Genomic DNA, 26,830 nt, shown 5'->3' on the forward strand with positions numbered 1-26,830 from the left:
GCACAATAAGGTATAGTGAGGTGGGATTAGCTGGACTAATAACCTCCAGAGGCAAGAAAACAGACAAGGGCCCAGATCCTCAAAACTATTTAGGCACCTAACAGTTGTTGATTTCAGTGGCATCTCTTGAGTACAGTATATGGGTCATGGGACTTAATGGCCAACTGAATTCAGGGGCTGGTGGTGGATTACAGAGACCCTCAGACCTAGGTTACTGCTTCTACTCTGGCCCAGCTTGGGTGGGAAGTTGTTACTGTCTGAACCTAGCAGATGTGGCTCCATACCACAAAAACCCACCACCACTCCACCTCCCTGACGGAAGCCTTAGCAGAGAGGCCAAAGACTGACTGGATCCTGACTGCCCCCTTCACTCTGAGAGGGGAGCCTGGCAGGTCAGTACGAGGAAGCTTGCACAGGTGCTGCCCATCCTGTACCCGACCCTATTTTCCCGCCTTTCCCATCCTTATACAGAGAGCCTAACAGCCACTGTTCTGAGTCTCAGACAAGAACCTACTCTTTAACCATCTGGCACTGCAGTGACTCCAGCCCACGCTCCCTCTGTCACCAGCTCTCCAAGGCCCTAGCACTCCATGGAGCATAAGGGTTTGTGAGTTGCAGCCGAGTCTTCTACTTACCAGCATTGAGGCATTAACCACCACTACACCAGCCCCTTAGTTAGGTGCCAGCCTCATGCACTTACTGTATCCTGGCAAACCTGCTGTTGAGAGGCCTTGGAGTTGTTCCTGGGCACTTGGTGACAGAAGGAGGACTAGCCAGGCCCTTGGTATCTGAGCAGCTCCTCCTTTACCCTCTCCCAATAAAACACACTGCAACGATTTATTTACAAAGCTTTATTACCGCAATGAGGTGCATGGAAGGGGCATTGCTCAATACAGGATCAAAGGGTACAGAAAGAGAGAGAAGGAGAGAGAGAGACTGAAACTAAACTAAGAAGCTGCCTCTTGCTCACAGTCCCCATTAGAGATGATATAACCATGGAAAAGAGAATTTTGAATTTGGCAAACAGGAACTTCTTGCATTTTCCATGTTAACGTTCCCTCCAGGGGGCTAGTTCAAATCCAGCTCAAGCCGCTAGCCATTGTAAGATATGTGGTGGCTCCTGTGAAACAAGTTAGTGGGTTCTTGGCTCAGGTCCCAGTAGATAAGTGGCCACATGACAAAAATCACCCTCACTGTCACAAACTGGCCTCTTCTGCTAGGCAGCATCAGCAGAGAGGTCAAGGATCGAGTGGGAGGCCTTCTCCCTCGCTAGAGATAGGGACTCAGGGGGAGTAAGGCACCTACAAAAGCTTTGAGGATCCAAGCCAGGGTCCTTCCTGCAGATCCAGCTTGAGGCACGTTGGTGGGGGAAGCTTGACCCTATCTGCCCTAGGATATAAACTAGAGGACTTCGGGCTCCAGGGCTGGTGAACCAACACTATGATTTGGCTCCATCTCTGTTCAATTGTCCTGTGCCATTTCACATTTTAATTTTAAAGTAATCCCACCTGCCCTGTCTCCGCTGTGTTCGGTGCCCCTACACCCAGTCTCTGGTCCACTGAAAGTCATGGAGATGCTCTAGTGGGTGGAATCATCTTCAAGCTTTCTCCTCTGGTCAGCACTCCCCTAGCAGCACTGGGCTTCCCCCTGCCACACGGAGCTGGAGTTTGCTCCTCTCTCGCTCTGTGTCTGTCAGAGAAGCCCAGGGCCAGTTTTCTTTAATGAAATATACAAACCAGTGGAGATAAAGACCAGATCGTCACCCCGCTGGAAGGAAGGAATTCTTGCCCAGCTTTGCATGTTCATGCACCCACAGACCCTCCCACACAAGCCAGGATTCCACATCCTAGGGCAGCTCTTGCTAGAACAACTCTAGTAAGTTGGGCAAGGTCTCCACCTCCCCTGCACCACCATTGCTGACACTAACTCCCCCCCCACCCACCCACTTGTAGCAGGCTCAAGCAAAGAGGGCAAGGACTAATGGACCAAAAAAACTGAACTGTCTAAAGGAAGGGCCTTTCTTTAGGGTTGAAGGCATGGGGGAAGCTTGCATTGCTGCCCCCTGTAATGCACTGGGACGTGTGATTGTCTCCTAAGGGAAGGGGCCGAAGCCCCATTGTTTGGCACTGTTAGACAGACAGGACAGGGCACTAGTAAATGGAGAATAGGGGAAATCTTGCATTAGCCTCCGGCCTGGGATGGATTAGGTGCCCCACAGGAAGAGGACTTGCCCATCTCTATCATCTAGATGGACATGCAGAGGCTTTCAAATGTCTGGTCCAGCTGCCACCTTTCGCCAGAACTAAATTCACTTAACAGAAACAAGTCATCCATTGGCAGGTCACAGGAAAAATCAGAAAGTTGAGAAAGGAAATGTGTGTATGTAGGGGGGAATAAAGTAAACGAGGCCGTTAAGGAAAGAGAATCCATAACGTGGAGCGGGAAGATGAGTGCGTTCCACGACTGTGATGGCTTTCTCCATCTTTCTTCCAGCCAGGCTAACTGGTGCCTCCCAGCGGGGAGGTGGCGGAGCAGTTCTCTATGTTAACGGAGCGTGGAGGTCTCTCTGCAAAGCCAACGTGTCTCCGTTCCTTGTGTTCTGGGGAGGGGAAAAGGAAAAAAAAAAAGATGCAGATGCTGTAGAGTGTGAGCTCCCCAGGGCAGGGATCACCTGTTATTTGTTTGCATGTTACCTAGTGCACGGATCCTGGATTGACAGGAGTCAGTTTACGGCTCTGAGGTGCAGGTCCTTAGAGCCTGGGGCTGTGGGGGCCCTGGGTCTCTGCCACTCCCTCGTCACCACCAAGGGACTGTCCCTATAAAATCATCTCACCAATCCTGGAAGGTCAGGCCCTGCAGGAAGTCCCGTCGGAATGGCCAAGGTGTGCACCCCCTGCTTCAGCCAGGAAGTGACCCGACTGGGTGGCTGAGTGACCCTGCGTGCTCTCCATTGCCACTGCATCAGATTCCGCTCTTGCCTATCTCCTGCAATCTGCCTCCAGCCCATTCCCACTTCACTCCTGCCCTTGTCCTTGGATCCTCCTGCTCCTTGCCTCATCTCTGGCTACCGCCCATTTGCTGCATTCCTGACTGTTGGCTAGCAGACCCGGCACTGACCCTGGCTCGTCGGCTGCCTACTGATTCTGACTTGACCCCCCAACCACTGATCCAAGTCCTTCCCATTGGGCCAGACTGCCTGCGCCCCGGTTCCTAATGCGTAGAGACTACTGGGATGATAATAATCATGAAAGCAACTCTCCAAACTGCCCCAGGCTGAAATCCCTTTATCTAATGGGAGGACCTTGCTTCCACCCAACACTCTGTCATTTGCAAAGCAGTTACCATTTGCAATCCAGATGCATGTTTAGGAGGGGGAAATCCATTCCCTGGATCCCACCAAGCGAGCCTCTGGGGGCGGGGCAGGGATCCCAGCTTGTAGCTGTTAAAAGAGCCATGTGGCTCTTTTTGTGAGAGTCTGGGTGTTAACCACGGTGTTGTGCCCAAATTCTAGCTCAGGGGAGGCCTTTCTGCTGGCCAAGCTTCTCCATGCGGTTTCAACAGGATGCAGGTTCCCCCTTCACTTTGTGTTCCCAGCTGTTAGTTGCCATGTGCTGTTAAAACAGTAGCCACGTTCCACCCCAGAGCTGGCTGCATTTCAGCACTGGGGATGTGGCTCTTGCATTTTCCTTTGCTTACTCCACTGTTGTGGGTTAGATGAGGCTTCTTTAATGAATGTTTGTGAAGCTGCCTGAGAGCCGCCCAAGGAGCGGGTACCCCTGAAGTGTTAACGTGCTCTGCATTAACTGGCTCTATTTATGGACTCTGCATCCAGCACTGATTAATTATGTCATTGCTCCTGCTACACACCCCCTACACCATTCTTGCTCCTTGGGCTCATGACATTACCGCTTGGGGAAGGACTGTCCTGTCCTGGATCTGGTTCCTGGGCCTTGGTCCCGTCTCCTTCAGTAGCTTCAGGTTTCTCCCATTCAGCGAGCGAGTTCAGTTCATCCCCAAGCTCTGCTATCCCGCCAGCAAAGGACACTTTCTGGCCACCTACCGGGAGTAAACACCCGCATGTTAAACGATGGGAGTCTCCATCCCTCATCACTGAGGGTTCCAGGCTTCATACAACAATCAGACAAGTGCTTTAAAACGTCACCATGAATCAGTGAAATCCTGATGATCGATCGAGCCCAGGGCAGATCCAGATCCAAGCCCTCCTTCCCCCAAAATTAACGTTAGGATCCTCTGGAAAGACCCTTCCCCTAGTCTCTTCTACCCAAGGCTCAAAAGTTCCTCCCAGGCAGCCCACCAATCTACATGCTCCGGGAAGGCTAATGAAAGACCTTTGGGAGCCTGATTAATTTGCAGCCACTGATTTGGGGTTAGGGTGACCAGATGTCCCAATTTTATAGGGCCAGTCCCGATATTTGGGGCTTTTTCTTATATAGGGTCCTATTACCCCCCACCCCCATCCTGATTGTTCACACTTGCTGTCTGGTCACCCTATTTGGGGTAGCTCAATTTCGGAGACACCTTGGCCCGGGCCCAGCTGGCTGAGGAAGAAGAGGTCAGATGGACAAATGGACGGGAGCTGTGGGTGATCTATGTCCTCTGAAAATTAGGCCTTGTCTACACTACAAATGCCATCCTGGCAAACCGCTGGTGTAGACGCAGCTTGTGCCAGCAGATGGCGTTTCTCTGTTGCCAGAGCAAGACCACCTCCCTGAACAACATTAGCTACTCTGACAAGACTTTGTAGTGGACACCTGGCCTTGGGGCTGGGGGCTTGAAAATGGTGCTAATTTTAGCCTTGATGCTTCAAAACCCAAACAAGGAAAATGCAAAGGGAGACCAAAACCAGGACTTATAAAGCCTGGCCCCCAGGTTAGCGCCAAGCCAGGTAGGTGCCTCCCCTGAAAATATAATGGAGATGGTAACTGACCCTTAACCCTGGAGGCATTGCTGGGTCTCCGAACCACTGTAGCAAATCCCCATTGATCTGCCATTGTCTATCGCGCCGGCAGATTACCTTTCCTTTTGTGTGATTTGATGACAGCTGGATAGATACGGGGTTCAAATGCTCTGGCATCATTTCCCGGGGCTTTTTGGTGGGCAGCAACAAATGAGAAAAAGAACAGGATGCAAATTCTCCATCGGAAATATTAACAAAGGGAATAAACAAATCAGCAAGCGGGCCAAACTCATGTCACAACTCGATGTGCTCTGAGCAACAGCCCTGCACGGGTACGGACGGGCTCCCCTCTCATACCTAAGCTGAACGGTGGGACATGCTTACCGTGTCCAGGCACAAATCAAGGATGGTAGATCGTGAGCAGCACACTATTAGGGGCAATCAAATGCCCAATGAGAGCCCTGACTCAGAGTGAGGTGGTTGGGGGAGAGCACAGATACATCCTGAGTGATTCTCTGATTTACACTGGTCTCAATCTGAAGCGACTCCTTTACAGTCAAAGGATCAGGTCCCCTAGGCCGAGAGGAGCCCAGAGCTAGGACAGTCATCTCTGAGAGCTAGAGGATACCGGTGCCCTCTGAGTGATTCCCCCACCAGGGGAAGTGGGTTGTGGCATTGCCATTGGTTTTACACAGCATGAGACCGCTCCCTAGGTGAGTTACGCCCTCAGTGTTCAGCTTTCCCTAAAACTAGAGGTGTTGCCTGCACTTTGAATGGGGAGAGATCAGACTTTTGTTGTTTCCCTGTCAATGAAACCACCACCCTCACCCTCTGAAGGGTTAACATGCTTCCCTGCAGTGGGAAGAACCCAACTCCAAGGGGAACTAGCTAGTTTGGGAGAGCCAGAAAGCTGAGAGGGGCTAACCTCTAAAACAATGGGTTACACCAGCCCTTCCACACCCACAGCTTTGGGGGCTGAGAGAGAAGGGAAAATGGGACCTGGAAGGGAACTGCCTCCAGTCTGAGAATCACAAAGCAAACTCCTGCTGAAGAAGGTTTTGCAAACCCAGGGTGTCGTCACTGCAGAGTTAACTCTGGCATTGTCTCCAAGCCCTCTTCTGTTCACACAAAATCCTGTTGCCCAAGTGGGTCTATCTTCACTGCAGTTAACCCAGGCTCTTAACCAATTTTAGCTCAAACCTCTCCCCACCAACCAACCCTCTCGGACTTGGGTTTGGAGATGCTTTAAGCCCAGGTTAGCTGACCAGGATGGGGCTGTGTTAGCCCCGGGCTCTAGTTTAACACTAGCCAAACCACTTGAGTTTTATTGTCCTCCAGTGCTTTCCCACAATTCCCTCTATGCACCCAGGACAGACCAATTCTCACCACAGCTGACTGGCAAAGAATCCTAGAGCAGCCCAGCTCACTGCACGCAAAGAACCAAGGGATCTTCCTCCCTGAGAAGTCCTAGCAACACACACAGGAGTGCAGCATCACCAGCGAGGGCCCGTTAACTGGTGCCTGCCTGCTGCTCACCCCAGGGCTAGAGTATTAACTCTGCAGTGCAGCCAAGCCCCAAGAGCACAGCTGGGTTTTGTCCTTTGCTGCTGCCAAGGGAAACTGAAGTAGTAGCAGAAAGGGAAACTGATGGGCTTAGTTTCCTTGTGTGTGTGTAACTGTGACTGCTGGAGTCCGGGCAGGCTGCTCCCTGTCCACGTGTGCCCTGAGCCAGCACACTCCAGAAATGGCAACTAAAGTTAAAATGGCACTAGCCACAAAGACTAAACTGAAGGTTGAGGGTTTTGGTTTTTGATGCTTTCAATTCTAATCCTCAAAGGGGTTTGTTGTGATCCAGAGAAGGAAACATCGGGCCAGATGCTGATCTCAGTTAAACCAGCATAAATCTGGAGAAATTCCATTGACTTCGCTGGAGTTACTTCAGATTTACATGGGTGGAAATGAGATCAGAATCTGATTTTGTTACCATACACAGGGGCCAGCGTCTGTTGTGAATTACCCCGTGTAAATCCAGAGCGACTCCGTTCATGTCTCTCTGGTTTTGCCCCGGAGGATCTGACAGCAGATTCTGGGCCCCAATTTTTTCTTGGCAACCTCCCTTTCAAAACAGAACAGCGCCAACCAAATCAATGATCTGTTGTGGCAGGAAAGAGAGAGGACTCTGGGGCAGTGAATGCTAAGGGAGTTCCTTTATTACGCCTGCTGGATGCAGACGGACACCACGGTTCTCTCTGTCTCCAAGACTTGCTCAACAGCCTGCGTTCCGTCGTGTCAACCTTTCTATGCTCCACCTGCCCCTCCTCCCCCACACACCTGCCTTGCCGCCCCCTCCAGAACCTCTGGATGTTGTGTTTGCAAGAAGCCTGGACACCAGTGCAGGCGTGAAACCCCAGGCCCGGCTCCCCGAGGTGACAGACGCCGCCCGCCGCGATGACATGTGCCTCCTGTCCTGATAAAATTTCTCTCTGCTGTAATCACCAGCTTCCCGGCGCCTCTGGAGCTTAGCAGCAGGGCGGGGAGTGTGCGTGCACACTCAGGAAGGGGTGCGAGCCTGTGAAAAGCAGCGTCAGCTGTTTCCCCAGATTTGGCTGGAACCGTTTTCTTTCTTTCCGTGGTACTTCTTGTACAATCCCTCTTCCCTGGCCTCTCACAAGAGGGAGCCATTCCCTTACCGGAGTGCTGCTTTGGCAGAGCTGGCTTGGGACGGGCTGCTGCTGCCTCAGGTGCCAGAGGCAGCTCCTTCATCGCCTGGGCTCCTGGAATGAATACAGGAGCAAGATAAGCCATCTGGGGAGCGACCAACGAAGGTCAGGGCGGCTGGCGCGCTGTCGGCGAAGCACAAATCCTGTCCCTCCCCCATTCCACCGTCACCCAATTCAGCCACTCTCTGTTACCCCAACACCCCATTGCTCTTGCTACCCTCTGATGGACGTTTCGTGGGGTGAGCTTGGCAAGTCTTGGCCCAGTTGCAAATAAGACAGGTGTCCCCGCTGGGGAAAAATCTCTCTCTGCTGCAGGTGGCTCTGCTAATCCCCCTTTGTCTTCAGCCGCAGCAGAGCAGCCAAGGACTGAACAGGGCCTGGAGATCGGCTGCCCCTCTCAGCCCTACAATGTCAGGATACAGCCCGATTGGGCCAGATTCTTCATGCCGCCATGGCGGTCTAGTAGATAGGCCTAGGGGTTTGGATTCAGAAGACCTGTGCTCTAGTCTGAGTTCTGGCAGGGGCCTCAGGGCAACTCCGTGCCTCACTTTCCCTTCCCATCCTTTACCTCCTCTATTTAGACAGTAAGTAACTGGGGGGGGGGGGGCAGAGGCTGCTTCTCGCTATAGGTCCGTACAATTCCCTGCACCATGGACCCTTGATTGCTGCCGAGGCCTCTAGATACCTCTGTAATAGATCTAAATTACAGAACACAGGGAGAACTCTCTGCAGCTGCTACCCGTCCTTCCTTCAGATGCCCCCGCTGCTACCATGTGGCCTATCAGAAATCAGCCAATTGGCGACGGCTGGAGGGGCAAATTGGGACAGCTGGTGCTCTGGCTATTGCTAATTGCAAAGGTATTGATGTCTATAAGATTGTATCTGTCTGATTATATCTTTCCCTCCCCCAGCCACCCCCTCGACTTCATACCTGACTTGTCTTCTTAGACTGTAAGTTTGCTGGGAGTTGGGACAGGTGCCAAGTTTTCCCAAGTGTTGGTGCAGGGCCTTGCCTCATGAGTCCCCGATCCTGACCAGGGCTTTTAACTGCTACTGGGACACAAATCTGAAATGGACCCTCAGGAGCTTGGGGGAGTGGCACATTACAGATTCCCAAATAGATTTCACTACCATTGTGTTGGCAGCGCTCAGGGTGTGTGGCGAGCCCAGGATTGGAAGGGGAGGGGGCTGCAGGGCAGGACTGAGGGGCATGGACAGAGCTGTGGAGGGGGGGAGCCCCAGGTTGGGATAGCAGAGGGGGATGTGCATCTGAATGGAGCAGCATCGATGGAGCGGTGGGGTGGGAGCCCAGGACGATAAAAGAAACAAAGAACTTAACTCTAACCCCAACCAGCCTTTCCCAGCTCTCGCGGCCCAGAGTGGAAGGGAGCTGAGGTGCCGAAGTGCCAAGATAAACGTCCCCGATTCCCACCCCCCTGAATTTAATTGGGGGGGGGAATCTCCCCATCTCCCAACAGTGCAGGGAAAGCAGGTGGGTGGGTTGGGGTGTGTGTGTGTCTCTGACTGAATGCCAAGGCACCAGGCTCACCGCTCCTTCGTGCCAAGCAACAGGGATGGTTTCCTAGGTGACTGACAGCTCATTGTACCAGGGAGGAAGCGTATGCGTGGTGGCGGTGGGGAATATTTACAGGTTTCTCCCTAGCAGCAAAGGCGCTAAATGAAGGGATATTTTAGTATGCGCAGCGGGCCCCTGGTGAGTGGGATCCAAGGAAGGCGGGGGGGAGGGGGAATAGTGAGGCCTTTAAATAGAATCTTGCTACGCTGGCAGCCTCCCACCTGCTTCCAAACTCCTTGACCGCCAGACTCAGATCCAGGGAAAACTGCCCTGGACTAAAGCAAATGAGCAGGAATTTCCTTCCCAATGGCTCTCCTGTCCCCCACATCACTTCCTTCCAGGGCTCAGAGAGGTCAGACCCCCCCCCCCCCGGCTTCCCATAAATGGCCAAGCAAGCCCCATCTGCTGGAGTCTGGTGGTGCTCATCCCCGGAGTATCTGAGCATCCAGGGAACCTAAACAGCTGAGCCCTGCACAGGGATCCATTGCTCCAGGGCACCGGGCTTGGAACCCTCTTCTTTCAAAGAGGAATCTCAGCAGATCAAGGCCAGCAGGATGCCCTGGGAACTGCTGAGCCACCCTTTGAGCTGGAGAACAGATACGAACTCTCCGCCAACACTTGAAGCCAGGAGCAGGACAAGTCATTCCGGAGCTCCCGCTGAGCCTAAACCGTTGACTCGTCCCACTCTCCGGTTCAGGGACGGCTCCTCAGGCTTCGCGAGCCACCCCAGGGATGGACTCAGCACAGGGAGGAAAGCAGCAATTCCCATCGTTGTGATACTGAATGGAACAACCCTTCTAGCTAGAGAGCTGTGATTTGTGCTGGCGTCTAGCACTGTCCCCACATGGAGAAACTGAGGCCCAGAGCAAGTCCCCAAGATCAGCTGGAAAGCACCTCTCCTGAGTCCCAGCCTGGGAGTGAAGGGAGAGCTGCAGTAGCTGTCAGCCATCGGCTAAGTTTCTTGGCTGCATGATTTGCAAAGGACCATTCTCCCGGGGCTGCTGGAAACACAGCGCCAACCTTACGGGATCCAGGACTGGACGCTCGTCTGCCTGGCTCCCAGGCCTGTCCTTGCAGGACATGATCACACTGCATCGCACAGCCCTAGGCTCCTCTCCTGAGGGAAGATCTAACGACCTGAGCTTCCCCTCTGGTTTTCCATTACCCCTCTTCCCAGGCAATGGCACCGCTGTGTTACATTGATGTATGGCAAGTTGCAGTACCAACTGCTGCCACTGGGATGCAGGACAACTAGCTGCCCCAAGGGGGAATTTTGGGTGCTGCAGGATGTGCAGATCCAGAGCAGGGATCCTGGTGGGGCCGAGTCCAGGGGCGCCTGCCTGCACCTGCAGCCCAACACCACTAGCTTTGGGCACCAGCTGCTCCTGCCTCCCTGCAAGTGGCTATTTATACTGCATGTCTCTTACCAGGAGCGCCACTGCTCTCGAGTTCACACGGGCCGGGGATCTCGGAGTCAATGTCATCTGGGTCACAGGACTTGTCATCCTCGGCCTCCCCTTCGGAGCTGTCCTCCTGCTCGGCAGCCTCCTCGTCCTCCAGGCCGCTGCCGGCTTCCAGGTGTGACTGCACAATGCGCTGCATGGCTGGAACGCACAAGGAGGGAGGAAGAGTCAACTTGTGCCAGTGGGAGCTGGGTCCAGCCAGCACAGGTTCCAGGTGACCCAGCCTCTGTGGTCTCCGGCACTAAGTGGTGGAGTGCAGAGGGATCCGAGAGATGGGAGCCACACCCCACAAGCCATCTCTCTGGGTGTATTATACTGTAGGATCGCAAAGCACTTCACAACCCCCAGATGATATTCACAGCCTCCCTCACAGCAGGTCAGTGTTATCCCTGCTGCACAGATGGGGGGAAACTGAGGCACAGAGCGAGGAAGTCACTTACCTGAGATCAAACCCAGTCAGTGGCTAGAGCTGGAACAGAACCCAGGAGTCCTGGCTCCGAGGCCTGTCTTCTAACTACTTCACCTTTCTCTCAGAACTCCACACAGACCAGATTCTTCTTTCACTTGCATCAGTTTTATTCCCAAGTTTACACACTGATTTCAGAGGAGTTAAACCTGATTTCAGTTGCTGAGAGAATGTTATCAAGTCTGAGCTCTATAAAGGACATTAACAATGTATTCTTCACATCACTGGTGTTCCCGTAACACCACCTGTGAACTTAAAGTTTGTTTCCTGACCAGTTTTTGCCCTCCATCCCATGTGCATGCCAGCCTGTTTGTTACAGGGTTGCTGGTAAGTGCTGTGACATGTGAACACTGCTTGGCTATTGTGGGTGGCTAGTAAGCACAGGCCCACGGGCACGGGTTTGTCATTGCATGGCAGTGATAGTCTCGGCAGGTGCTGATGGCGCCTTCATAGAAGCGCCAGTGCCTGAGCTCTGATCCCCCTGTGCTCTGGGCATGTTTGCAGAGCTGCTTTCTGGATGCCCTTGGTTCTCCCCGGACTAGCGGACCCAACGGAGGAGGCAATCTTCTCCTGGGAGCAGCAAAGCCTGGTTGCATGGTAGAGACCCACCAGGCCTGCACAAATCAGCCCTCTGCTGAATCAATCTGCACATGTGCCTGGAAACCCATTCCTGGCAAACCTCTGGGTACGCTGGCTCAGTGCAGTACACAGGGCAGCCTGCATACACTCGCCCCCCCCTCCCCCGCCCCAGACTGTGTGTGTATGTGTGTGCTGCGGACAGACACGTCTAGCCTGCTAACGGACCGGCCAGCAGATTGCAGACACACAGCTTCAGAGTAACAACGCAATGCTGCAGCTTCCCACGACCTTCCCCCAGCCTGCCTGGGGATCGTATGAAAGCTCAGAGGTCAGATGTCCACAGTGCATTTACTGTGTTCAAAACCCCACAGCAGCACCCAGTCTCAGAGCCTGGGTCAGCTGATCTGGGCTCGCGGGGCTCGGGCTGTGAGGCTATCAAATTGCAGTGGAGATGTTTGGGCTCTGTCTGGAGCCTGGGCGATGAGACCCCCACTGTAGACATACCCCTAGTACTCCTCTTTGAAGGGCTCCATGGGATCTCATGAAGCATCAAACGAGCCAGAGCGGAATACCTGGCCAGGAAGTGAAGTGGGGAAGCAGCCTGGAATTTAATATGGCGCCAGCTCCCACCGGGATGATTGTCCTGTCAGCAGATCACGCTGCCACTCACACCCCAGTGGACAAGAGGAATTAGCTTCACGGCCAGTGAAACGGACAAAGCACACAGGGCAAAACTCTCCCTCCCTCCAATGAATCCGGTGCTGCCTCAGCACTATGATCACTGGACATGCTGACCGGGTCCGGGTCTTCATCCACCTCCTCCCCTTCACTACCACAGGACGAAGTGGGGCCCATCCTACCCTGCTCGCCCTTGCTATGGTACAGAGGCAGCTCAAAAGAGTTCCAAGCAGCGTGGCAGCCTTCATGAAATCTGGCTTCCTCCGGGACCAGCGCCAGCCACTAACTTCCCAGCCAGGGGAGTTTGCAGCTGGGTGCAGGGCCACCCAGGGGATTCAGGGGGCCTGGGGCAAAGCAATTTTGGGGGCCCCTTTCATAAAAAAAAGTTTCAATACTATAGAATACTATATTCTTATGGGGGCCCCTGCGGGGCCTGGGGCAAATTTCCCCACTTGCTCCCCGTCTGGGCAGCCCTGGCTGGGTGACCCTAGGCTACAGAGCTCATACTGCCCCAGCTTCAGGTAATGTTCACACTGCAGCTGGGAACCAGCCTCCTGGCCCAGGCAGACAGACTCGCACTAGCGCGGTGAATGGATCTTCTGGCTCAGGCAAGTGCCTGGGCTTTCGAGCTCCCCCGACCCCCTCGGCTTGAGAACCTGAGCCAGTACGGCCCCACTGCTAGCACGAGTCTGCTTATGTGACTGGGCGATCCGCTCCCAACTGCAGCATAGACAAAGCCTCTGCGGCCTGCTCCTCCACACCCCTCCCTAGAAACCCTGGTGCTTTATCAGTGACCTTGAAACAGTCCGAACAGCACAGAATTTCCACCCTGTCCGAGCCAGCACCTGCCCTCCCAGGCGGGAGATCACCACTGACCTGAAAACCAGGCCGTGCTGTCACAGTGGGGGGCGAGTCCTTACTTAGACGCCTCAATGCGAGCTGAGCTCAGCTGAAAATTGGGGCTGCTGAGAAGCAGGGCCGCCAAGAGCGGGTTTGGGCTCAGGTGAAAAAAAGTTTCCAGGCCCCTCAGCAAGGGCAGGCTGGCTAAACAGGGCCGACGAAGCTCGGGAAGCCGGGCCTCAGACCCCCTTCCATACTGCCGGGCCCCAGTAATTTGTACCGGCTTCCCCCACCCTCTTGTTGGCCCTGCTGAGAACATAGCAGGTGGGGAAATCTGACCCGATTTGGGGAGGTGGGGGGATGACGGAACTTGCCACATAGCTTAGATTTGGGGCCTTTTGTCAAAAAAAAGCAATTGAAATGTTTATTTCAGGGATGAAAATAAAGGGATTAGAGCTAGATGCAGTAGAGGGGGTGAGCTGGGTCACAGGCAGGAAGCGGAGGTGGCTATAAACACCACCAGGTAACAAGCCACTGTCAGCAGTGGACTCTTGTCTCTGTCTCGCGGATCGGTTTTATTTCCCCAAACAATGCGGGTCTCACTCCTTGCTGAGATCTACATCCCTGCCCAGGCTGAAGAACAAGGACACATTTGCTTTGTGGGAGCTAAGGGGCTGGGTACACAGGGCTGGAAAGAAGTGGTTACGGGCACTCAGAAACAGTGGTCTGAAATGCAAGGGCTATTGCATCTTTGAGCCGAGGGGAAATATGGGTTTGGGGATAAAGGGGGGGACAGGGAGGCAGGACTCCTGGGGTCTCTTCCTGGCTGTTGATTACAGCAGGAGGCAGGGAGGCAGGTTTCTTGGTTTGTAACCGCAGGAGGAAGTGGGATACATTGGTTAGAGCAGGGGCCTCCTGGCAGTCAGGACAGCTGAGTTCTGTTCCTGGCAGAGAGAGGAAATACAGTCTGGTGGCTGAATCACAGGGTTGGAGGCCCCAACTGGCTGCTATTCCTGGCTCTGAGAGGGAGTATGGTCCAGTGGTTAGAGCAGGGGCCTGGGTTCTATCCTGGGCAGGTCAGTGCAGGCATCTCAACCCCCTCGATCCTAGGAACTGAGGCAGCAGGAACCGGGAGGCCAAATCCCAGCTGTGCCTGGGCAGAGTGCGACCTGAAGCCACTGTCCCTTTAACACGCCGGTTAGCTTGTTCCACCAGTAAAGTAGGACTGATGGCAGGGGGAATGGCGGGCAGGGCCCTGCTGCCTCCCCCTGGATTAGAGGAGAGGGCGGCTGTGCCAGAGCAACCCCCCTCCCCAGGCCACACTTCAGCCTCCACTGGCTCTGAGGCAGCTAACCCTGCACCCAGCCCAGCTGCCTGAGCTGCTGCCAATGCACTGAAGGGGAATGGGGGAGGTTGGGAGAGGAGCCAGAGAACTTAGTGATAAGCTCAGGGGGAGAGATAGAGTGATGGCAAAGGGAGGGGGGGGAAGCACCCTCCTCCAGCCTTGAAGGCAGCACAAAGGAGCCTGACGGGCCTCCCCCTCCGGCCGGCCTTGAAATCAGCCAGTGCCTGCACAGGAGCCAAGAGGCAGGAGCGAAGCCAGAGCGGCCGGATCGGCGGCCAGAGGGCCAGCAATTGGCATGGCCGACGCTCGGGGCTCCCCAACATTGGCTGGGATGCCCCGAGGCCAGGCTGGAACAGACCGTCCCAGCCCCTGCTGTACTAAGGGCCGGGCAATATTGACCTTCTCTTCATTCCACTGACCCTTGGGCCCTGATTCACCCCAGCACTGGCATGGGGACCGAAGGGAGAGAGCGATGCGCCTCTCTAGGCCTGGGGCCTGCTCTGGCCCTGGACAGAGTTAGAGGGGCCTTAGGCCCCCATGGCCCATGGGCATCGGAGCCACCCAGAGGAGCGGAGCATGGGAACACCCTGGCCATACCCCCTCCTGCCCCTGTCCACCCTGTCCTGCTCCCAGCACTGGCTGCGGAAAGGGGACGATTCATGGGGCACGGGGCTTCCAGATCACAGGGGCCATAGGAAGCTGAAGAACTGGCCCTTGGGTGGGTCATTTTAAAGGCATAAGGGTGTAAAACTTCCCGGGGGGGGAGGGGGGAGAAAACAATTCTCTGGGCTTGGTACAGGGGTAACTGGGTGAAATTTACAAGGGGCCAAACTACAGGAGCCCATTGTCCCTTCTGGCCTTAAACTCTGATGAATCCTGTGACTCCTTGGGTCCATCTGCACAGCAGGAAAAGACCCATGGCAGGGCCACAGCTGGCCTGGGTCAGCTGACACAGGCCTGGGCTGCAGGGCAGTAAAACTGCTGTACAGAGTGGCTCCCAAAGCCTGGGCTTCGGCCCAAGCCTCCATGTCCCCCTGGCTATTTTCAGGCCTGCAGCCCGAACCCTGTGAGTCAGCTGACCGGGGCTCAGACGGCAGTGTAGATGTGCCCCATGACGCACACAGCATGTAAGTCCCAGAGAAATCTTGGGTGTGAGAGACTTGGTCCTGGGCTTGATGGATTTCACCATGTGGAGCTGAAACAAAGCCAGATTCAGAGCTAGATCCTCCACTGGTGTGAACGGGCACCCCTGCGCCAGAGCTGCACTGGTTCACATCAGCTGAGGGTATAAGCCCAAGGCCCTTTGGGGTTTTTCCAAGCTGTGTGGCCTTTGCTGGCCCAGGAGCATCCAGGCTTGGCCCTTCTCTAGCCATGCTTCCTCTGGGATGCTTGTTTTGTGAGCGATATTGACCCAGGGCATGATTTCCCCCTTGCTTCCCGCTAATTACACACCCCTCTATAGCCCCATAGGCCTCAGCTCCAGCAGGTAACGCAGCCCCCCAGCACCATCTGGGTCCTTCCCTCTCTCGCTGCCATGCGGGAGGCAACGTGCCTTCAGACGCAGCGACGGAACAAAGCAGGGGGCTGGGAGGGAACACGGGGGAGGGAGAGCAGAGCCTGAGTCCTGGCAGATTTCACAGAACCCAAGATGTGACAGAGACAGGTGAGAACAATAGGTGCGTGTGGATTAAGTGGGAGCAAGTGGCTGATGGGAAATTGCTATGTACTGTAGAGAGCGTGTGTGCACATATGTGCAAGCTTGACGCAGTGTGTGTGCGTGCGTGTGAGAGAGAGACAGTGTGTGTGTGCATATGAGTGTGCAGGAGCGAAACTGGGTGATTGTGTATGTGTGGGAGAGGGAGAAGCAGCCAAGCAAGAAACGTGTTGCCTAAATCCACTCCTCATCCCCACTATCCACCATTCATGGCCCCGCTCCAGGCCTTGGTTTCCCTGTCTGTAACGTGGGAGTGGGGTGAGCCTGAACTCCAGGCTGTCTGCCCTGCGCACTGAGATCCCCAGGGTGGCAGTCAGAAGGGGTGAGCTAGGCGCAGCAAGGACCCTCTCTCTGGATCTCACCCCCTGTTGAGGCGGCCCCATCGCCACGCACCCTGCAACGAGATCCCTGCGGGGCAGTAAACTCTTAAATACCTGGCAGCGTCTGCAGCACAGACAGATTGTCGAATGCACACACGGCGTCAAATTAGGGCTTTAAATAGATCATGTCAGTAAACACGCTGGGCCTGATTCATCTCGCTCTGACATTGGTGTAACTCCACCCGCTCCAGACACGTCGCTCCTGATTTACACTGGGAAGAGGAGAGAGGAGAACCGGGCCCTCTGATTTTCCCATTGACACTCGTTCAGCTCAAAAGGTGCTAATGAGAGATTTGGGTTTGGTGTGGAGTTGGTACATTACACTCTTTCACCTGGCAACATCTGACAGCTCTGATAGGGACACTGGCTGAGAAAAACAGGGCCAAGCCTGTTAACTCCACTGAAATCAGTCAGAAGAAGTGTTTGTACAGAGCTTAGCACAACGGGGCTCAATCTGGTTGGCCTCCACAAGGTCCTGTAATATAATAATGGGAAAGAACCTGGGAGGGAGCGAGGGACATTCACCCCGGCTGAGAGGGTCCTTCCCAAACCTCATGTACCATCTAAGTCCCATTTAACGACTTCAAAATAAGCTTAAGTGGGATATCAGCAATGCACAAAATATATGCTGGCCCAGTGCTCACAAAAGGCAACAAAGGTCTTTTGCTGATGAAGACAACTTGGCCATAGGCAAACCCAGAGGGAAAAGCACAGCTCTAACCCCCAAGATCGGACCATATAACTGTCAGAATCACAGAGGGAACACATTCTGGCTCTAAAACTCTGTCTTTTTTTAACACAAAGCCTCTGTAAAGAGGGAGCTGGGACTAGTGGAGTGAACAAGGGTCTGGCAGCCAGGATCTCCCTATTCCAAGCCCAGCTGAGCCACAGACTTGCTGTGTGGCCCTAGTGCAAGTCACTGCCCCTCTCTATGCCTCAGTTTCCCTACCCGTAGAACAAGGATGGAATTATTTCGCTTCCTCTTCTGGCTGCTGCTGGGCTTATTTGATCTCTGCAGAGCTTGTAGCATTTTTAAAGTGCTGCACAATTACCACCACTCAGCTCTGAGGCATTAAAATAAAACACACTGGCTATTTTTAATGGGGTATGGGGTGGGGGGAATAAACAATGTGCCAGCTCCCCCGGCTCTGCAGCAGCAGTTGAAGCCCCAAAGTTATGATCCAGAGGATTTTGTGGCCTTTAAGGATTTGAACTTTTCCCTTGTAACTTTTGGAAACCGAAACTCCCTGCAGGGAAATGTGAAACTGACTAGAAGCAGGAAGTGAAATTGACCAGCTAAGATTCACTGCCCCGGAGCTGATGGAAGACCAATAAGGTGTCTATCAACAAGGAGGTGAGTGAATGAGGATGCAACACGCTGCTGTGCAGAGGGCAGTGAAAAGGCCACGCATCCCATGGGGATGGAGCAGGACTTGAGTGATTCATAGACCTTGTGGGTGAAGTGGGACACAGGTGATGCATAGACTTTGCACTGTCTTTCGGCACGGGGTGAATTTCACTGCTGTTCCCAGGCTTTCTTTTTGCAAAGGATGAAATGAAAGCACATGTACCTTTAAGAGAGGGAGGCGTGTAGACACAAGGGTTGGTCCTCTTTGTTTTAAGCAGGTGGCCCTCGCCCAGCGTTCTCTGGAAGGGAGGAGAATGGACTGTCAACAGTACCAGAGCAAAGAAATCAAGAGTCTCCAGTGAACATGGGCCTACGAATGGAGGGCCAAGCTCTGGGCTGGGACAGCAAGTCAAGCAGCCACCCAGGTGACCCAGCTAAATTTGACGCTGGCAAAAAGCACTGGTTGCACCAGCCTAGACAGAAGTCCAATTCCTCAAAGACTGCAGAGGTGGTAGTTGCCCACTTCAGGTTGAATGGTTTCTTGCAACATGTGTTAACTCCTTATGTTTAACAGCCTGTTCCATCTTGTATCTAGCTGTGACGCTCTGGGAGTGCCTTCCCCCGGCCTGAAGGAGAGCTCGGTGTGGCATGAAAGCTCCTCTCTCACCAACAGAAGCTGGTCCAATAAAAGATATTCCCTCCCCAACCTCATTTTTCTCATATCCTGGGACTGATACAGCAGCAACACTGCAAAGCTATTTAACTATCCCTGACATCACTAGGAGTTTGGCACCTAAACATCTTTGAGGATCTGAGGGCCTCTCTGCACAGAACAGGGACGGTGCGGTCACTGCACTGCCAGTGTGTGTCAGACTGGAGCACAGTTCTGCTCACTCCGGGAAGCAACTGGCTCCTTACTCCACCTGGGTGGGAGAGGCTTTCTGGAGAGAGAGGATCTAGAGGGTGGGCTGAGACTTCCTGGAGGAGGAGCCCTAGGAGCTGCCAGCCCTGAGGAAAAGGGGTTTGAAGTGAACTTTGCTTCACTGTCAATTCCTCAGACTCCAAGGAGTGGGGATGGTGCTCGGGGGAGGCTGGGTGAGTTTGGATTCTAACTCATGTGAGTGGACTGTGTCTGAGAGCAGGTTGTGGGATGTCCCTCCTCAGACAGACCAGTTAGTGCCACTTGCTATTGCGGGGCTGGGCTGAGGCCCAGAGCATTCACGTCACATATGTTGTCAAACACCCACCAGATGGTTACAAATTTCATTCACTGTCAATACCAAGCTGGGGCAGGATTTGAACTGGCCACACGGAGGTGAAAGGTTCCATGTGGCACTGTCCCTGGCCACCAGGCAGGGGCTGGTTTTGTTAGCACACTGCAAGGTGGCGAAAGTACGTGGCAATGACGAGATAAGTCGCAAAGCCGCTACAGTAACGAACTGTGAGTTCTCTGCACCATAGGGAGGCGGGGGGGCTTGAAGAGCAGCCAAACCCGTAACCGGTTCCTAAGCTTCAAATTCCTGGCTCCTGTTCACTTCTTCGCCTCCCATTACAGCTTAGCGCTTTGCCATGCATTAAGGAATTTAATTTCATTCGAGATCAAGGAGAAGGCATGGAAAATGTGGGCAGAGATAATCTCTGGCTCCGAGCTCCTGGAGCGTGGGGATTGAGCCGGGCTTTGCGGCAGCTCAAGTTGCTTGGGAACTTCCAAGGTAACTTTGCACCGCGCAATCTATCACTGTCATGCTGGCTTCACAAGGGCAAGGAAAAGACCCAAGGCCATGGGCCGGGGTGCCCTGACATTTTCTCCCTTAATCAATGCTGAATAACCACGGTGACTTGCAGGGCTCCTGATAGGTAGCGACCGAAAGCAGCAGCTATATGCAACCAGCGCAAGCTTCCCCTGCCAATGCCCCTCCATCCTGACCTCCGGTCCCCCACTAGTCCAATGCACAGCTCTGCCAATGCCCCACACGCCTGACTGCCATCCCCCTGCTATTCCAATCCTTAGTGTCTCTGTGTCCCATGCCCCAAGCCCCAAGCCCAAGCTCGGGCAATGCCAGGGTAGCAGGTTTTTCCACCAATGGGTGAACTAGGATGAGTCTCTCTGGGGACGGGTCATGCCCTGGAGGCCCCGTTTGTGCCTGTTCTGAGCCAGTCACACCACTGGAGGAAGGGGCCTTTCTAGCATCCGTGTTGCCACCGGTGGAGGGGGCTCCTGGGGCTGCCGATACAGGTCAGAGCCTGGGTTGGTCATTTTACTGCATCTCCATTCACCCAGCCCACCCTCCCTGCTCCCTCCGCGCAGGGCCCTGTCACTGACCTGGTATGGGGAATAATCCTCTTCTGCACGAGGAAGAGGGCGGGCGAGAGGAGGGAAGAAGCAAAAGAGAATCAAGACACAAGCCAGGGGAGCGGGATGGCTGCAGGGGGCACCCACTCCTGGTCAGAGAGGGGCCCAGTTCCCGGGCGCTTGGGACCAGAGCTGCTGAGAACGGAAGGCAAATGCCTCTTCGGTTCAGGGCCCCAAGGCCAGGCACTTGCCCCAACCTTCATGCCAGCCTCAGGCAAGGCTGCAGCGAGATCGCCAGGCAGGGAGGTGCCCAAATGGGGAGAGAGTCACCTGGCAGCACCACCATGGGCCGCGGCACCAGGCCATAGCAGCCCAGAGCCAGACCCGCTCTGCTGGGCACCGAGAGCCACCTCGGGTGTCCCTCCAGGCCTCTCAGTTTGAGATTTGCCCTCCAAGCTGGGAGGGGAGGGGGATCCCCTGGGACCAGGAGGGGGCGTTGGGGTGGGGAGTCCTCAGGCTTCAATCCCAATCCCTCTTCTCCTCGGCAAGGGGTCGCCCACCCCGCTGCCCCGGCGCACCTCAGCTAACTGGTGATGGCCATGAGAGTCCCCTACCCCCAGGCCCAGACACCACCAGCTGTGACCTGGCTCCCCCCAGCCCTCTCTTCCCCTCCAGAAAGGCCGATGAGGGCCCTGATGGTGGCTGAGCCACTGCCTCTGTGGAGACCTCCCTCTGCCTGGCCTCCCGCATGTTCTGTGCCGTGTCCCCCCCTGGCTGGGACGGAGGCCACGACCCCCGCCCAGAGCTGACTCACCCGGGGATGAGTGCTCCGACATCTGGAAGAGCATGGCGGGTGTGGGCCTCCGGCGGCGGATCTAAACAGGGGAGGAGAACGATTTGAACATCACCATTTGGGGTGGGGGTGAGGAGAGGTGATGACTCCTTGCTCTCTCTTCCCCTCCACCTCGCTTCATTCTGGCCCACAGGGAACAGGTTTCCCCGGCCTCCACTACCCACCACCCATCAGAGCCGTTGTTGTGGTCCCCAGGACATGGCACCGGGGCAGTGGGATGCTCAGCCAGGCAGCCCCCTCTGACATCCTTGGTGCCGATTCCTACGAAGAGCACGGTAACAGTTAGGCCGCAGGAGCCCAGATAGCCCAGCCGACCACGCTGACCAATATTGTCTCGTTGTTTTCTGGCGCTCCCCTGTCTGACCCCATCTCTTGTGTTATGCTTTGCTTGCCAGCTCTTTGGGGGCAGAGGCGATCTGTTTATTGTGTGTTTGTACAGCACCTGGCGCAACAGGACCCTGGACCAGGACTTGAACTCCCAGGTGCTACGGTAATTCCAATAATAAAATCCTGCACCCCTCAGGTAACCCTTCACCATCACATGCCCTCTCCAGCCCCCCACTGGCCCTGTAACCCAGCACCCTAAGCCAGGCAGCTGCTAGTCTAGCCCACCACCTGGCCGGACCAAAAAGCTGCAGCCAAACCCTTACAATGTATGTATCATCACCGCCCTCTACTGGGCAGTATTGGATTTGCACATATATACCCTCTACAGGTTATAAGCCCTGCAACAGCTACAGCCAATGGGGATTCCCCAAGGGGTAGAAGCAGGTTTCCAGCCCTGCCACACTGGACATCGCTGGACATCGCACATCCTCTGGGAGCCCTTTGAAGATGACAGAGCAGCCAGCGCTCGCGATTTTATCTCTCGACATTGGACAGCCCTGGCCCTTGGAATCATAAACATCTCCGAGTTCAATTTTTAAAAATAAGGACGTTTGCAGCTCCCCCCCGCGCCCCCCCCCCATGGCTGCTGGGTAAAGCAGGGAAAAGTGATGCAGGTGAAGTCTCAGAAACTGGCAGGCGAATAAAAAGAACCCCTAGTTCATTTAGTTAAAAAAAAACTCATGATATTTTAGCTTATCTTGTGATATTCTAGGGGGACTTTGACTTGTGGTTTTGGAATGCCTGGGGCTGGCCAGGCTGGCTGACAATCCTAACACCCTTGTGGGGAGGTGTGCGAGAGAGAGAGAGAGTGAGAGTATCTAGCATGTGCATTGATTTTACATGGGTGTCGGGTGTGTAAGTTGGGGTGTTAGTTTTGTGTATCTGTATGTAAGTGACCTTGTGTGAGCGCGTGAGTTGGCTTTGTGGGGAAGTGGCTGAGTGGTGTGTGCCTTGGTATGTATCGGGGTGTAAGTGATTGTGTGTGAGACAGGCACTGTGTGTGTGTGTGTGTGTTGGTGTTGTGTATCAATGTGTAGGTACACGATCTAGTGTGTGTACATGAGTGTGAGACGGGAGATGTAAGGGGCTCGGGCCTGGGGATGTACCAAGTTCTCCGCATCCCTGGGAAGCATCTAAGCCCAGGGCCTCCCTCGCAAGGAGGTGGTAGGAGAGGGTGGGGCAGGCAGTCCAGCTGCAGGAGCTGGTCAGTCCAGCCCAGAGGGATGAAGGGAGAGAGATCGGCTCTCGCAGAGGCCAGGCTGGTGAGGCCAAGCACCTGGAGGAAGTGAGATCAAAGCCGAGTGCATCTTACAGGGGGGCAATTCAGGCCATTCTGGGGGCACAGGTGAGGCAGCATCAGGGCAAGCTGCTGGGACCACCATGGCAGCCTCATCCCTCACCTGGCTGGCGCCCCCACGTGAAGGGAAGGGAAATCAGGCTCCGCAGCCCTTTGGCCTCCCTGTTGAGGCTGCTAACGGAGGCCAGTTGGTGCTAATGGTGCGATTTGTCACATTGACGCAGGTCCGCCAGATAGAAGCCCCTGAACTCTGGTCACATGGGGCATCTGACTTCCATGAGATGGTAACTTGACGGGCCTTTGGCCTGACTGGAGCTGTCCCCCCAAATATAGGAGTGAAACTACTCCCACACCTGGAACGAAAACCAGGTTTCATCTCTGACTGATAACCTTGAGGTCATGCTCCTCTCCAGTAACACATCGGCGCTGGGCTGGTTATGTGGCTGGAGCGGGGGGCATATTGGTTAGACTTGCAATTCACAAGGATCATCAGCACGAGCAGAACCCGGGTTCGCTTGTGAAATTGCATCTGGCATCATAGGTGCCGAAACGAGGGGGGCTGGGGCGGGGGGTGCAGGAGAGGTACAGGCTTTGGGATGGAGTTTGGGTGTTGGGTGCAGGAGGGGGGCTGGGGCGGGGGGGGGGGCTGCCACACCCCCTGGCTTGAAGTGGATTCCATTATATCCAGGGGTTACAGTTTGGTTCAGTGGCTCTCAGCACCCCCCCGCCAACACAGTCTACAAGTCGTTCCAGCACCCTGCCTGGCATGCACCGTCTGTAATCTCACCTGACCCAGCCTGGAACTCGGAAGCCACCTAGCTCAGGCAGGAGACCCCCGAGGACAGGGGGAACTTTGATCTGATACCCTCCCCACCCTTCTGCTCTTTGCTGGGGGCTCGTGGGGCCCGGACCCAAGTCGCATCTGGATTCAGCAAACACAGTCCTCAGTGCTGCCTGTCTGGAGGCACCTGGGCTTGACAAACACAACTCACCCTCACCTGTGCAGCTAGGGGAGGTTTTGCAGCCAGATTTAACCCTGTGTGATCACTGACAAGCATCGGATTTAACCCTGCGTGGTGACTGGCCAGCACCCGAACGGCTGTTCTCACTCCAGGGGCATGTTTCTGCAAAGAGCTCAGGTTCTGCCCTCCTGGCTGCTAAGGGACTACGGTGCCTTTTATGAAATTCCAGCCCTTTAATGCCCAGATGCCTCAGCCTGCTGACCAGCTCTAGGACAGGAAGTGGAGTTAGGGCTGAGCAGGGAAGGCACGGGTGGGGGCATGGTGCTTTCCTGGGGCTGTGCTCAGAAAGCGGGTTCAGGGGTCATTCGGTAGATAGGGTCTGATGCTCGGCTGGTGTAAATCAGCCCCACTGATGTCAATATAGCCACACTGATTCACACGAGCAGTGGATCCCGCCTGCTGTTTGTTGGCGTGTGAGCGTGAAGAACGCATGTGTATGTGAGTGTGCGCTGGGCTTGGGTATGTTGCGGCAGGGTGCCTACCTGAGCAGGCTTTGATTTTTTATTTTTTTTAGATGGAGGGTTGTTTGGTGTGCCAGTGTCCTGGCTGGCGGGGGTGTGAGAGATGCAGGGTGCACAGACCACTGTGCATTTTAGTGCATGCACGGCTGGGCGTACGAACCTGGGATGCACAGACATGGCCTGGGGTGTGAGTTTGTTTGCACTGGTTTTGCGGGTGGGTGTGCGGGAGGGCTGGTTGTGTGCGAAGGGCCAGGTGAGTGTGCGCAGGGATGAGTGTACCGAGCAGCTGGGTGACCAGGTGTGTGAATTGTGTTTCCACACCTGTGTGTGTGACTGGACCTGTGAGGGACTGTCTAAGAGCTTGTGCCTGTTTGCACAGGGATGTGTGTGTGACCCTAGCAAGCAGGCACCAGCCGTAGAACCCAGCATTTCTCAGCTGTGTCACTGCCCCCTGCCCCGTCACCCCCCAGTCCCAACACACTCCCCTTACCATGTCCACTGCCCTGGGGTCCAGCTGGCTGGGGGGCGCCGGGACGGAGAACTGGATCTTCTTGCGGTCCTTGGGGTCCATCACACCGTCACTCTCTCCCGCTTCCCAGCGGAGTCTCCAAGTCCACGTCTCGCTCTGCCCCTGAATTGAGCACAGGGAGAACGGGGTTGTGTGCCCCCCTCCTTCTTCCAGCCCAGCAGGGTCTCTTCCTCTGCTCCTCAGCGAGTGAGCCTGCGCCCCGTCCCCCAGCAGAGTTAGACAGCTCCTGAGCCCAGCTCCATCCCCGCTGCACAGTGAGTGGTGGAGACGGGAGGGGAGAGGCAGAGGGAGAGAAGAGGAGGAGGGAGGGAGGGAGGGAGGGGACAGACAAGTTATTACTGGCTCTCTGGAGTCAGCCTGAATTATTAATCTCCCTGGGCAGGGGGGCAGAGGGCTAGCTTAATTAGCCCTCGTGGGGAGCCAACTGGTGGGGGCGGGGGGTTCAAACAAAGCCACCCACGTCCAGTCTTAACCCTTTCACCGCCCAGCTGCGGAGATGCCTCCCTAGAAGCAAATGGTTTCTAATGGGCAGCGTTGCCCAGTGGGGCAACCAGACACTGGATGTTGTCCAGTAGATAAAGCATTAGGCTGGGAGTCAGAAGACCTGGGTTTTATTCTGCTTCTGCTGCTGAGTTAAGGCAAGGCAGTTAGCTGTCCTATGCCTCAGTTTCCCCAGCTGGACAGCAGGGGCAGTGATTAGAGCTGCTTGGGACTTGTTCAGTGAATAGTTTTGTCATCAGAAAAATGGCAGTTAGTGAGACAGGGTCGGGCGCAACGAATTTCCCAGCTTGAAAATAATATTGAGGAAAAACAAAGCAACCAAACGTTTGGGGTTTCAGAACGCTGACATTTGCCAAAGGAAAAATTCCGTTTTCCTGGCACAAAACAACGTTTCAGTCCCAACTGTAAAGCTCATTTAACTGCAAAGACGTTTCTAGAAGAAAGGTTGAAACCTACACCAAGCGCTTCGACCTGAGCTGAGTGAAAGTTTTCGACTGACGCAAAACAAGGGGAAAAATCAATTGTTTTTTCAGTTTGCGAATTCTTTCGAGGTTTCAACATTTCATCTCGATTGGAGAAGGGAAAAGAATGTCAAACTCTCAAACGCATTCACCGCTGCCCTCCGAGCCCTCCACACATCGCTGTTGTAATTTGCTATGGGGAGCTATGCTGGATGTGTATGTGTATCTAAGGTTGTGCGTGTGTATGGTGTATGCTCTTTGCATGTGTGCGCATTGGTTTTGTGTATGCATCTGTGTGTGTGTGTGCACGTGTGTGCATCGGCTGAACGTGTTGGCATGGTGAGTTATGTTGTGTGCATGTGCACACTCTGAATGTGCACACATGAAAGCATGCATTTTTTGCTCTGCCTGCAGGTGTGTTTATGACAGCTTTGTGTTTGTGGAGTAACACACACCTCATTCAAACACTCGCCCCCCAGCAAGAGCCTGCTAATTTGGAAGCTGCTGCATTTCAAAGGGCAAGGTTAGTAGATGTAGTGGATACAACACTGGGCAGGGGCAGAGGAGACCTGGCTCTGCCACTGACGCTTTGTGTGACCTTAACAAAGTCACTTATATCTCCCCGAGCCTCAATTCCCTATCTGCAATATAGAGATAACACCTGCCTCACAAGGATATTGGGAGGAAAAAAAAAATCCATGAATGAGTATGAAGATCAGCTAAATATCTAGTAGGGCTGGTTTTCGGAACAAAAGGTCAAAAGACTAGAACTTATTTTGGAACAAAATGTTCTAAAAAACAACTCAGAAACGTCGACATGTTTCGGTTTCCCCATGATGCACGGTGGCCACTCAGAGGCAAGACCACAGTGCATCTTGGGAGATGCAGTCTAGGTAGGGAGCATGACCTACAGGGAGAATGGATGCATGAGGGACCTGCAACTACAACTCCCATGAGACACTACAGTGGGCAGATGCAAAGGTTAATGGAGACCTGATC

At 54.5% G+C, this 26,830-nt stretch overlaps 1 protein-coding gene across 1 annotated transcript; it reads right to left on the minus strand.

The window, feature by feature from the left end:
* Positions 1–836: 836 nt before the first annotated feature.
* PPP1R1B (protein phosphatase 1 regulatory inhibitor subunit 1B) lies at positions 837–25,164 on the minus strand. Its single transcript, XM_032791309.2, has 9 exons — positions 24,831–25,164; positions 21,135–21,195; positions 20,351–20,373; positions 18,251–18,326; positions 10,642–10,818; positions 7,609–7,692; positions 5,036–5,107; positions 3,907–4,056; positions 837–2,599 (listed from the first exon to the last, which is right to left on the minus strand). Exons 1-9 carry the CDS (start codon positions 24,909–24,911, stop codon positions 2,499–2,501), a joined length of 825 nt encoding a protein of 274 aa, XP_032647200.1. The 5' UTR covers positions 24,912–25,164; the 3' UTR covers positions 837–2,498.
* Between the last annotated feature and the right edge of the window lie 1,666 nt (positions 25,165–26,830).

Source organism: Chelonoidis abingdonii, chromosome 21 (assembly GCF_003597395.2).
Source record: "Chelonoidis abingdonii isolate Lonesome George chromosome 21, CheloAbing_2.0, whole genome shotgun sequence".
NCBI lineage: Eukaryota > Metazoa > Chordata > Testudines > Testudinidae > Chelonoidis > Chelonoidis abingdonii.